The sequence below is a fragment of the Hyperoodon ampullatus genome (assembly GCF_949752795.1).
Source record: "Hyperoodon ampullatus genome assembly, chromosome: 14".
In the NCBI taxonomy this organism is placed as follows: domain Eukaryota; kingdom Metazoa; phylum Chordata; class Mammalia; order Artiodactyla; family Ziphiidae; genus Hyperoodon; species Hyperoodon ampullatus.
In genome coordinates this window covers 15,959,582-15,973,462 of record NC_136927.1, presented here as the reverse complement: position 1 = coordinate 15,973,462, position 13,881 = coordinate 15,959,582, and the positions used below count along the sequence as shown (strand labels likewise).

At 41.2% G+C, this 13,881-nt stretch overlaps 1 protein-coding gene across 1 annotated transcript in view; it reads right to left on the bottom strand.

Annotated features, from left to right (window-relative positions):
* Positions 1 to 2,013: 2,013 nt before the first annotated feature.
* The window catches only part of FERMT1 (FERM domain containing kindlin 1), a gene marked incomplete at its 3' end in the record, with an annotated part of 52,617 nt that continues 40,749 nt past the window's right edge, over positions 2,014 to 13,881 (bottom strand). The window contains exons 10-15 of the mRNA XM_079719852.1: positions 10,395 to 10,519; positions 9,527 to 9,633; positions 7,851 to 8,072; positions 7,125 to 7,249; positions 5,920 to 6,061; positions 2,014 to 2,187 (exon numbers count right to left, since the gene is read on the bottom strand). Of these exons, the coding sequence (XP_079575978.1) occupies positions 2,014 to 2,187; positions 5,920 to 6,061; positions 7,125 to 7,249; positions 7,851 to 8,072; positions 9,527 to 9,633; positions 10,395 to 10,519 (895 nt within the window). The remainder of the gene's footprint in view (positions 2,188 to 5,919; positions 6,062 to 7,124; positions 7,250 to 7,850; positions 8,073 to 9,526; positions 9,634 to 10,394; positions 10,520 to 13,881) is intronic.

Genomic DNA, 13,881 nt, shown 5'->3' with positions numbered 1-13,881 from the left:
TGGGATGTGGCTGTGGAGTTGTGGAAGAAATGTTCCCCTGAAAGTCTGGTTAAACTGGTCAACTCTTTTGAGTGTTTTCATGGAAATGTCAGACAACTAGGAAAAGCTAAGAAAGAAGGTTGAACCAAAGGTTTAGCTTTGGTAAATTAGGCAGAGCTGCATTTGACAGCAGACAGGGAAACTGTGACATCAAGGAGCATTACTTTAATGTCAGGTCCAGCTAGTCTCTAAAATAATGGAGCCCAGGACTATGGAGAAATGACCACCAAGTTCAACGCAGTTCACTTGGCACTGGTCTCTGTACAAAACGTTTCAAACTCAGTTCTTTTTGACATGGACCAGATTTTCCAAGTGCCCGAGCCACATCTAGGCTTTAAGCTAGGCCTCAGAAGTTCAGGTGTTGCCTGAAGATTCTTCACTAACATTCGCCTCTAAGGAGAGGCTGAAAGAGGAATTTCCAGTGACACCTTCTGGCTCAGGGCTCAAAGGTCCCCAGCCAAGGCTGTCTCGGGGTGGCCCCCAGAATTGCAGAGATCTCTCTTCTCAAACAGTTTTGTTAGAAAATAAAGCAACAGTCAATGTTTTTGGGCATCTGAAGTCCAGCCAGGCCCCCTGAGGTTTGCATCCTAAAAGAACTTCAAAATGGAAACAGAGTCTCAGTCTTACCCTTGCAACCCACATCCTTGTGTGACAGGAGAATATTTATAAAAACATAATAAAATACATCTGATATTTCCCTCTAACCCCAGTACTGCTTTTTACCTTCTTAAAACTCACTCCTCCCAACACTGATGAACCCAAACAGAAAATGACAATTGAGGCAGCTGTTAACTGGCCCACATTCATGTCTCAAGGTAGAGACAACAGAGCAAAAAGTAGAGAAAAAAAAAAGTCCATTATCAGCTTTTGATTTACAAAGCCAAAGGCCTTCAGGGGAAAGGCCGCGAGTCATATAAACAGACACAAATCCAGAACACTGGGTAGTGATAAGAGCAAGGCTTCCCTACCCCACAGACCAGCCAGAGGCCCTAAGTAGACAGAAGCCCCTGGGGAAGCTGAGAGCCATTAAGTTGGTGGTCTTTGGGTACGGGGCTCCCCTGTGTCCTATTCTTCTCTCCCTGACTGGCTGGGGTGGAGACCTCACTGGAAGCCTTGATGCTGGGAGGTGGTTTTTATGAAGAGAGAACTGAGCCCATCTTCCTGAGCCCCAACCCAGAGTAGAAGCTGTTGAGACATGGAGTGGGTTTGAGGAATGGGTTTCCCTGAACCCTTGTGTCACTGTGTCTTTAGAAGGACTTAAGGGATCCCCTTTAATCCTGGCTGAAGGCTCCCCAGGAATGGAATGGGACTTGCAGGTAGGGCAGTAACCAATGTCCAAGGCCAGATGGGCCAATGGTCACCTTGGCAGATGTCACTCGGGACTGATGACACTGAGGGCCACTACTCTGACCCCTTGTCACTAACTGGTACCAGGTAACCCCACCTTTCCCCAGACCTTCACCCCCAGACTTTGACCTACGGGACAAAAGTGTATGCGGGGGCTCCCTCTGCCATTTTCACAAGATGGTAGTTAAAGGCACTTCTGTTAGGGAAAGACATATTTCTTTTCATACCTGAGTTTGGGGAATAAGATTTGTCCTTGCTACATGTGCTTTTAACCTGTCTTTCCTTTGACTTAGCAACAAAGCAGAGAAGCACACGGACAGTTTCTAGCTATGCACTTGCAGGTTCTACAGGTCATAGCTACACGTGGAGCCTTAGAGTAAGGCCGAGCAGTGTCCTCTCTCCTGCCCCGCATTACAGAACAGGTTAACTGAGGCCCCTTCCACAGCGGGTAGCAGAGGGCAGCGTGAGGAGAGGGATGTGCTAGGCAGGGTGCTGGAAATGAGGCGACGGTCTGGGTGTCCGGTGGTGAATATATGCTGTCAGCCTGGAATGTACACATGGTGCAGGCTGTTGACCCAACGTCCGGGTAGGCCCGCCCTCTGTGTAGGCCCAGCAGGCCTGCTTTGCTCACTCCTGGCCGCCAGTCAACTTGTGGAACAGGTCCTCGTCGAGCGTTTCATTCTGGTCCTTGGAGCGGGTGGACAGGAAAATGTAGCCCCCGATGTACTCATGCACGACTTTGCAATCCGCACTCAGGCAGGTGAATGCGATGGAGACGTTCTGGTCAAATTCGATCGCCACCTGGAAGAGGAAGGCACAGGTATGCTTAAGCTCTGACAAGGACGAATGAGAAAGAAGCCGCTTGGCTGGAGTTGGTCCCAGAGCTGAGGACTGCGGAGGTGCTGACAGATGGGTTTCCCCAAACCCTGCAAAACCCACCGCTTGCATCAAAGCTTACAGAAAACGTCTCTGCTCTCTGGCGCCCTCTTGTGGTGTCAGTTTTGCTGCACACCTGGCAAAACATTCTAACGCTCAACACAAAAGATATTTCCTGTCTGGCTCTTGTTTAGATGAAAGAACTGTCTAAGCACTCCCTGTGTGGAGGGGCAGAGCGCTTTGCAGATGTTTTAGTGGAGAGGAAAAGGCCCACGTGAATTTTCCTACAGCCACGGCCCTCACTCCTTCCCAGCTGGAAGTCATAAACTCTAACACTGGAAGAAACTGAAGCTTCACCCATTCTCAACCTTGGCTGCCCACTGGAATCAGCTAGGGACCTTTAAGAATCACTGATCTACACAGAAACATTCTAGTCTAGAACCTTCATTTCTCCCAATGACTTTTTTCCATCATCCAACAGTGGGTGAATACAGGCATATGTGTCCCTTCGATGTGATTTACAACTTCATTTCCAAAGGTCCTTTTCAAAAGATGGCCTTTCAATGAATTTTAACACAAAGGTACAAAATGTGTTAGTTTACTAACTCTACTTTTGTCATACATTGGCAACCCCTTTAATATCTAGAGACTAGATATTATAAAATTAGGATCCATTTGTCCAGTATGTACATAATATATACAGTAAAGTTAAACCAAAGGCATGTAACATATAGAGCAATGGATAAGTTGAAATGTTCACTAGTACACACCAGCAAAAGTCTTTTGCAGGGCTCATTCTTTATTTTGCAACATCTAAGCTTTTAGATATCCTGAGGTGACAATGTATGATAAAAAGTAGAGCTAGTGAATTAACCAATTGGTAAATATCTTTGTTACAACTGATAAAAAAAGCAGCATCTTGGATATGGAATTGTTAAACCGTCTCTGAGAAATGTACGTCAGGACTAGCTCATTAGGTTAGCAGCAGAGGGCAGAAGGAAGTATAAAGGGAGGCATGTATGTGGATGTGTTCGTATTTATATTTTGCTTTCTCTCTCATTTTTAACGGAACATTAAGGAAATGTAGTATTTTAATCATAACTCTACCGATATCTTTATCTAGAGGCCTATTGCCATTTTTTTTTTTAAATAAATTTATTTATTTATTTATTTATTTATTTATGGCTGTGTTGGGTCTTCATTGTTGTGCACGGGGTTTCTCCAGTTGCGGCGAGCGGGGCCACTCTTCATTGCGGTGCGCAGGCCTCTCATTGCGGTGTCTTCTCCCGTTGCGGAGCGCGGACTCCAGGCACGCGGGCTTCACCAGTCGTGGCACACAGGCTCAGTAGTTGTGGCACACGGGCCCAGCCGCTCCGCGGCACGTGGGATCCTCCCGGACCAGGGCTCGAACCCATGTCTCCTGCACTGGCAGGCGGACTCTCAACCACTGCACCACCAGGGAAGCCCTGCCATTTTTGTCTTTTATGAAATTTTTGTTGCCAAGAAAGGCAGGATTACATTTTCTTCCTTGTAGATTGAGTTAGTGTAGCGTATTCTTGGTTATCAAAATACTCAAATAGCTTTGGGACATTGAAATGGTAAATATTCCTGATGTCTGAAAAAGCACAGTACATAACTGTATGATCTTACTTATATGAAAATGGATGCTTAGTTGTATAGATACACAAATGAGACCTAGAAGGACACATCAAACGGTAAACTGCTTATGATTATGGATGACTATGTTTTTTGCTTCTTGTGTTTTTCGGTTTTCTATTATGCACGTGTTAACTTTTAAAAAATAAATGTTATTTTAAAAACAAAAAAAGAATCACTGATCGCAGTAATTCCCAGAGTCAGATTTTTTTTTTTCCAAACAGCGTTATTGAGGTATAACAGATGTATAATAAACAGACCTATTTAAGGTGCACAGTTGGATGATTTCTTTTTTTTTTTTAAATTGTAGTTGATTTACAATGTTGTGTTAACTTCTGCTGTACAGCAAAGTGATTCAGTTATACATACATACATTCTTTTTTAAATATTCTTTTCCATTATGGTTTACCATAAGATATTGAATATAGTTCTCTATATCCTATACAGTAGGACCTTGTTTATCCATTCTATATATAAAAGCTTACATTTGCTAACCCCAACCTCCCACTCCATCCCACCCCCAATCCTCTCCCCCTTGGCAACCACCAGTCTGTTCTCTATGTTCGTGAGTCTGTTTCTGTTTTGTAGATAGGTTCATTTGTGTCATATTTTAGATTCTGCATATAAGTGATATCATATGGTATTTGTTTTTCTCTTTCTGACTTACTTCACTTAGTATCTCAGGCTGCATCCATGTTGCTGCAAAAGGCATTATTTTGTTCTTTTTTATAGCTGAGTAGTATTCCATTGTACCTATGTACCACATCTTCTTTGTGCATTCATCTGTTGATGGACATTTAGGTTGTTTCCATGTCTTGGCTATTGTGAATAGTGCTGCTATGAACATAGGGGTACATATATCTTTTTGAATTAAGAGTTTTGTCAGGATATATGCCTAGGAGTGGGATTGCTGGATCATATGGTAATTCTATTTTTAGTTTTCTGAGGAACCTCCATACTGTTTTCCATAGTGGCTGTACCAACTTACATTCCCACTAACAGTGTAGGAGGGTTCCCTTTTCTCCACATCCTCTCCTGCATTTGTTATTTATAGAGTTTTTAATGATGGCCATTCTGACTGGTGTGAGGTGGTACCTCACTGTAGTTTTGATTTGCATTTCCCAGAGTCAGATTTACATGACCTTGAGGGTACAACAAGGTTTTCGAGTCACTGCCTTAGAGGCCACCTAATCTCAGAACATTGTCCTGCAAATGAGTCCAGATGGTCAACAGCCCTGCTGAGAGGAATCCATGGTTATTAAAAAAAGAAAAATGTGAGTCTCTTATCCTCGCTCTACATTGACAGCTTTATACTGGAAAAATGGGAATGCCAAAGGAATGCGGTAAAGATCCTGTATCAGCAACAGCAGAATGTTTTAAATCATCAGGACACTCAGGTGTGTCTGACTTGGTCTAGCACGTCCTGTGATGCAGGCATGGCCTGACCTGGTTCCTAGGGTGGAGTTGATGGGGGCTCAGGGCTCCCAAACTCAGAGGCTAAGTTTCCTCCATGACCCCTGTGTACCTCACTGGCTTCTCTGATATTTTTCCCCTTTGGGACTGGAATGCTCTCCAGCTGGGCAGTTGAGCCTCTGAGTTCTCAACCAGTTACACCTCTTGGCAGCCAGTCAGATGACGCCTGTTTTGTATTTATTTTGTATGATATTTACATCTCAGGTAGTTTCAGCTAAGTAATTATCAGCCTAAATCTTACATAATCATACATTGAGTTGAAGGAAATTAATCAAACTGCTCAGCAATTTTAGAGTCTGTCTGTATGGAGACTAAGCCAACTTGTGTTAATTCAAAAGCATCTGGTCTGTGCTTGCTAGAAAACTGCCCAGAACTGCATGTGATTATTTTAGCAGACAATTACCACATACGTGTGGTTTCTGAGTTCTAAGTATAATAACACCTTCTTAAAATCAAAATATGCTGCAGTTCTGAGGGAACACATATTTATAGGCTCAATGCTGAATGTACCAAAAACTTTCACTTTACCTGCCGGATTTCCCAGTTTACATTCCACTGTTTCATATTTGTAAATCTCCATGTTGTAACTGGAATCCCAGTGGCTGCATCGATTCTAATCAATCTATTATAGGAAACTCCCAGAATGTCATCTTTTTTGCTTCCTTTAAATCTGAAAAAAAATAATTAAAATATGTAATGGCTTCCTGTAACATGATGTTCATTCACATACAACTTCTTAAAGATAATACCAACATTTCCAGTCATTTCTGAAGAACAGACAATGAGGGATGAACTTTCTATAGAAGGGCGTTTTTGTTAGGATAGAATATGAAGGCTGGAGAGTAGGCTGTCCTGCAGACATTATTTAAGTGAAATTGACATCAGAGGAAAGCAAAATAAGAGGCAGTCAAGTCAATTAATTCAAGTTAGCACCAACTGTGTATGCTAGGTACCCTTCTAGGCACTGGGAATACAGCAGTGACCTAAACAGACAGAAGATTCCTGACCTCATGCAGCTTGTGTTCTAGTTGGGGGAGAGGGTCATGAAGAAGTGAAATATACATGCCAGATAAGGTCATAAAGGAGGATAAGGCACAGAGGTGGGACAGGGAATACTGGCAATGAGGTTGTTACAATTTTAAATCGAGAGGGAAGATCTCAGTGAGAAGGGAGATTTGATCAAAGAACTAATGTCTGTGAGGGAGTGAGCCATGTGGATATCTGGGGAAAAAGTATCTTAGGCAGAGGGCACAGCCAGTGTGAAAGCCAGAGGTTTTTTTTTTCCTCAGGCTCAAGGCCCTGCTAGGAGGCCAGTGTGGCTGGGCACAGTGAAGGAGAGGAGAGGATGTGAAATTCCAGCACTAAGGTCTTGTAGGGCCACTGTAAGGATTTGGCTCTTACTCTGAGTGTGACACAATGCCTTCAGATGGTGGTAAGCAGAGGCCTGACGTGGTTTGACTGAGATCTTAAAAGGATCACTCTTGCTGCTAAGTTGAAAACTTAGAGGACCCAGGAGAAGCAGAGAGATCTGGTAGGCACTGTGAACAGAGGTATGGAAGACTGTCATGAGCAGTCAAAAGTGTTTGGGCCATTTGTGAAAGGACAGTATTCTAAAATTAAAAAAAAAAAAGAAAGAGTTCTACCTTCTAGACCCAAATGAGAATAAATTGGGCTCCAGGAAACCACTTAAAATTGAACAGAAAGTGAGAGAGGCAAGTGAGCATTGTAATCACCTGACAAGGTAGTAGGTGAGGCCGAATTCAGGTAGAGACTGCCATGCCTGAATGAACTGCATCTTGGCTTCAACCAGGGGCATCTGGGCCACGTTCTGATGGGCTTCCAGGATGCGGGCTGCCAGCTAAGCAGAAATGGGAGATGTCAAATTCTCCTTAGCAGGCACTGACTCTCTACAGCAATCATCCCGTTAGCCCTGGGTCCCCAACGAGAAGAATGAATGCAAGGCAAAACTACAGCTCCACAAAGACAATTCCTCCCATTCATTCATTCACTCTCTCTCTCTCTTTCTATAATACATGCAAATCACTGTGGAGAAACAGGAAGATGGACCAACACATAAGTATCTAAGCTTTATGTAGATGAAGAGTCCTGAGTTCTTCTTTCTGGGATCTGTGGTCTCCATGGACAATGATTCTACTTGAATCAGTTTATCTGTGTAACTTTCAACCCACTCTTATGGAAGCATAACTTACAATTTTAATTTGTGGGGACTAAATCATTATTTTTAAATTAGGTTTATTCTGAGAATATTGCCATGTTCAGTTAGCAGTATAGTCACTGCTAACAAAATTCACAATAACTTCTTCATATCATCTAATACCCAGTTCATAGTCAAATTTCCCCATCAGCTGATTTTTCATGATGATGATCTCAGTCATTTTAGTTATTTATTTCAGAAAATACAGAATTTGCTGCAATCACCCCAACCAGATTAGCAGTACCTGTTTAGACTTGTGCTTTTTTGCACACCTAGGTGACACAAAACATTCCGGGTTCATATCCATGTTTTCGAGACTGGAAGCCACCTGAGATGCTGAGCTCCGGTTTTTCATCCTCAGAAATGAAAGGATGTTAAGGACCTCTGGCTGGTAGGAGCTGTCCGCCATGGTTTTGCCCTTTGATGCCAAGATGCAGGCAGCCATCCACTGGGCATACTGACTCTCCTGCAGCAAACACCAGAGAGCTGAGAAGTAAGTTCAAATGCACAGCAGCCATGCTGGGAACAGAGCAGGACCTGGGCTTTCATCTCTATGATACAAAACCGTCACCTTCCCAGCAAGGGAAGATACGAAGTGGCACACATTCAGACTGGCTGTTAACCACATAATTTAAAGTCCAATGAGAGCTTTTGAGTCCTGTGTTGAATTTCTAGATACCACGGGTCTAGAGAATACGAATGTCAACTTTAAGAAATTCTGTGCGGAGAACTTTGCATTTAAAGACGAACCAAGGAGGGACTTCCCTGGTGGTGCAGTGGATAAAACTCCATGCTCCCAATGCAGGGGCCCGGGTTCGAACCCTGGTCAGGGAACTAGATCCCACATGCATGCTGCAACTAAGAGTTTGCATGCTGCAACTAAGGAGCCTGCGCGCCACAGCTAAAAAGCCTGTGTGCTGTAACTAAGGAGCTGATGAGCTGCAACTAAGGGCAACTAAGACCCGATGCAACCAAATAAATTAAAAAATAAAAAAGATGAACCAAGGACACAAAGAAGCTCCATGGGGCACAGACAGGTGAAAACCCAAACTACCCGATAGCGTCCTTGACACATATTTCCATTTTCATATCACATCTTATCTCTATGACAGAAGAAAATGAGGAAAAATCATTAACTGACTTCTCATATTATTTCTCCCCTGGCCTATCCTTAGTAAAGATTCTAATCCCATGGTAGGAATCAGGTCCATTGGTGGTGCTGAACCAGTTAGTGGTAACTTCTATTGTTCTTTAATGTCTGTGCTCATTTGTTACCTCAGGGAGCGAAGCGGAGTGGTCCCAGAAGCTGAGGGGATGCAGGTGAAGAATTGAATTAATTCTCCAGGGCAACAGTAGGTGTGGTTCACTGAATCACTGGCCACGATCTTCACCCTCCTAGCATCCACACCTCTTGCCATGTAATTTTACATTCCCTCCCACCAGAGTCAGAGTGTAATTTCCCATCTCTTGACTTTGGGCCTGGCCATGGATGTGCTTTAGTCAATGGAGCATGGGTGGAAATGACAGTGTACCTACCGATTGACTGCAAGCTTAAGATTTAGGAGGTCTCACACATTCCCAGTTCCCCTCTGGCACTTCTGCCATCACTATGAGAAGAGCCTCCTCCCCAGGCAGCCTGGGACGCAGAATAAATCCCATGAGCTCAGCCTGCAATAAGGAGCCAGCCGAGCCAGGTGGATGGCTTGAAGAAGATCTGCCCAGATGCCCTCAGCCTGGATCACTCAATCCCCAGCCCACCTGCAGAACGTTTATTGGTATGTGTCTTTGTGAGTTTTGTGATTGTTTGTTACACAGCAATAGCTGACTGATGAGTGCTCTCATTTGAGAAAACACCTGAGACGGTTTGTCCTGAGGCTTAATAAAAGTGAAGTGACTTACCATTTTTGTGGTTTTACTTACGTGGTCACATCTCAGATATACTTCATTCATACCATCAGCAACTGGGATTAGTAACTTGATTCCAAATTTTCTCCCTGCTACATTTACATCTGGCACAACTTCACAGCCTGAATGATAAAAGGCGAGGACAGAACTGAGTTCTGAGAGGTCGCTTAGACAAATATCAGATGTGCATCTAAAATAAAGGCTTTGAACATAAGCTCCTCAGATGTGGTTCTCTTCTGAAAAACTGAGGAGCAGGCTGATAACACTAATTAAAGGATAACTAGATAAGTTATGAACATAACATGGATAAATAAAAATATTTCTCTTACGGATTTCTTAAATAATCATCAGTTGAATTCATTTTTTCAGGTTGATTTGGCTATTCTAACTCATATAATCGATTATTGAATATAAGCTTTGAAATGAATTAAAGCAGAGGGAATCCTCTGATTGTCACAATGATAAGGGAATTGAGTGCACTAGTTAATTAAATTTTTAGTTAATGGAGTTACAGTACACTCACAGCCACTTTCAGAAATCAGACACAAAAGTGATACTGAATTAGACATAACTGTTTTGGAATTCAGAGTGCTTTTCAGGATCCAACAGTGTCTCATGTACTACGTTTATGACACCAATTACCACCACTTCAGAGACTTAGACACACTGGGAAAGAAGGGACAGCATAACACAAATAACCATTCACTGGTTTGCATTTCAGGTCCATGTTTCACAGGGAGAAGGAGCTGCAGGCAGGTGGTCACTGACAACCTGTGACATAAGAGATTCCTCTGGGAGTGAACCTGCTTCACTGGTGGGAGTCTTGGCTTTCATCCACTTGCTGGGCCATGACAAGCCATACCAAGATATTGGACCCTCTTACCTCTAAGATTTAGTTTTTCTACTGGTTCTCCTTGTTCAAGTTCCTTATTTTTAAAGTAGGTCATAGATGTGTCTTTAAAGACGAACCAATATTGTTTGAAAGCTTTTAATATTAGCTTCTTGGGCCTGCAAATTAAAGTACAGTAAGCATTTGAAAAAGCATCCAGAAATGTAGGACACATTGCAAATTCAAGTGGATCAAGATGCTCTAGGGACCCTTTGAAACAGCATCCTCTGTATTTTTTAAAAGTAATTTTCAAATTGCTAACTCATTTCTAAAAACTGAAAATGGGGTTTTGATATGAGATGCAGAAGTTAATGCAAAATCTCAGGAGCTAGACCACCTGGGGCTACAATCTGGCTGTGCTACTGTATAAATGTGTGACCCTGGGAAAGACACTTCATCTGTCTGGGCCACATGTACTGCTTCTGTGTGATGGGAGAGTATCAGCCTCCAGTTCACAGGGCTTTTGTGAGGATGGAAAGAGGTAATCTCTATAAGGTACCTGGCAAACTTAAGTGCTCAACAAATTATTATTATTATTACTATGATGATGATGATGTGAGAAACATCCATGAATCTGGTGACATCTAAAATTTCAGTTTACTTCTTGAATCTGAAAAAGCTGTCTATACGGACAACACAATCTTCAGATTATCAGACATAAAAATCAGATATAAAAGTACTTTTCTGTACTTTCATCTTGACCCTTAAGAGAAACCATGAAAAAATTCCTAGTGAGCCATGGAAATCACCAAAATCTACAGTTAATCTACATAGACTCTACTCTTATTAAAAAATATTTTGGCACAACATTGTAAATCAACTATACTTCAATTAAAAAATATTTTTGGGGAAGATCTCCAACCATGATATCCATTGGGGCCAGAAAACTTTGTACTCTGGGCTAGACAAGGTTGGTGGTGCCAATGGCAGGCCTCAGCTGGGTCATTCGAAATAGAAAACAAGAGATCGAGCTGGGGAGTAGGGAAGGGGTTACAGATGGACAGAGAAAAGGTAATAGGAATTGTATGTGGTTCAGTGGAGAAATCCTAGCCTTGGGGGTGCATCAGGGTATCTCATGTTTGAGGGGTAGATTTCTGCATTCAAGAACAGAGGAAGAGAGGAAGCTTGGGCTTAACTACACTCATACATAATTTGGGGTAAGTCTTTTAACATGTTAGTACTAGTTTCTCATTAGCTAAAAATGTGCTATCCTTAACACCAGGATAAGGGAGAAGATGTTCATTAAAAAAACAATGTATTACAGGAGATTATTATATAACAATCACACAATAAAACTGGAAAACCTTATACGGAGTTAATATCTCTAGGATTTAGAAAATCACTACATTAAAATAGTATTTATCATGTTGAGAGTTGTAGGTAGTATAATTCTAAGGAACATATTTAAAAAGATTACTTGTCTAAGAATCAGATTCTCCAAAGTTAATATTTTCAAAATAAAATCTAAAGACACAGCCTAAAACCAAAAGACAGTGAAGTCTCAGTTTAGTCCTAGGCATCTAAATATTTCTATTCAGAATTAAGAATGAAACTCTGCTTCTCTATTTTAACTGGACTTTAAGAGTATGAAAAGATCTTAAATTCCCTCTACTATTTTCTTCCAGGTTGGCTCACCCTCCATCTGCTTTTGCATATCCCCAAAACTAATGATGTTCCAGAGGCTGAGGCAGGGCAGGGAAGGAGGAGTGGAGAAGGTGGCTGGGTGGGGAATGGTGCACACAAGAATGAGATAGTTTTTTGTACACTGAAAACTAGATGACACTGTTGAAAGAAATTGGAGAAGACACAAATAAATGGAAAGATATTCCATGCTCAAGAATTGGAAGAATTAACATTGTTAAAATGTCCATATTACTTAAAGCAATCTACAGATTATATGCAATCCCTGACAAAATCCCAAAGACATTTTTCACAGAAATAGAATAAAAAATTCTAAAGTCTATATGGAACCACAAAAGACTCTGAATAGCAAAAGCAATCCTAAAGGGGAAAACAAAACAAAACAAAACAAAATGAAACAAAACAAAAAACAAATAAATGAAAAACAAAGCTGGAGGTATCACACGCCCTGATTTTAAGCTAAATCACAGAGCCATAGTAATCAAAATAGCATGGTATTGGTAGAAAAACCCATGCGATTATGGACAATTAATTTATGACAAACGTGCAAAGTACATACATTGGAGAAAGAATAGTCTCTTCAATAAATGGTGTTGGAAAAACTGGACTGCTACAGGCAAAAAATAAAACAAGATCACCATCTCACACCATACACAAAAAACAACTCAAAATGGATTAAAGACTTGAATGTAAGTCTTAACCATACCTAAAACCATAAACTACTAGAAGAAAACATAGGCAGTATGCCTATGTTTGCTAACATTGCTAAGATATTGGTCTTAGCAATATCTTTCTAGATAAATCTCCTCAGGCAAGGGAAACAAAAGCAAACATTTAAAAATTGGATAACATAAAACTGAGAAGTTCTGCACAGCAAAGTAAACCATCAACAAAATGAACTGATAACCTACTGAATGGGAGAAGATATTTCCAAATGGTATATCCAATAAGGCATTAATATCCAAAATATATAAAGAGCTCATACAACTCAACAACAACAAAAAAAAACAAACAACCCAATTAAAAACCGGGCAGAGTAGCTGAATAGACATTTTTCCAAAGACATACAAGTGGCCAACAGGTACATGAAAAGATGTTCAACATCACGAATTATTAGGCAAATGCAAATCAAAACTACAAGGTTAAAATCATCTCATGCCTGTTAGATTGGCTATTATAAAAAATACAAGAAATAAAAAGTATTGGTGAGGTTGTGGAGAAAAGGGAACCCTCATACGCTGTTGGTAGGAATGCAAACCAGTGTAGCCACCATGGAAAACAATATAGAGATTCCTCAAAAAATTAAGAATAGAACTACCATATAACCCAGAAATTTCATTTCTGGGTATTTATCCATAGAATACGAGAACACTAATTTGAAAAGATATATACGCCTTTATGTTCACTGTGGCATTATTTACTGCCAAGATATGGAAACAAACAAAGTGTCCATCGATAAATGAACAAAGATGTGGTATGTATATGTATATGACTTTATACATATATATTCACAATGGAATATTAGTCACAAAATAGAATGAAATCTTGCCATTTGTGGCCACATGGATGGACTTTGAGGGTATTATGTTAAGTGAAATAAGTCAGATAGAGAAAGACAAATACCATATGATTTCACTCATGTGTGGAATACAAAGAACTAATGAGAAAACAAAAGACAAAATAAATGAACAAACCAAAACAAACCAAAACAAACACCTAGATAACAGAGATCAGAGTAGTAGTTACTAGAGGGGGAGGGGTGGGGCAGGGATGGCGAAAGGGGTAAAGGGGATCAGCTGTATGGTGATGGATAGAAACTAAATTTTTGGTGGTGAGCACA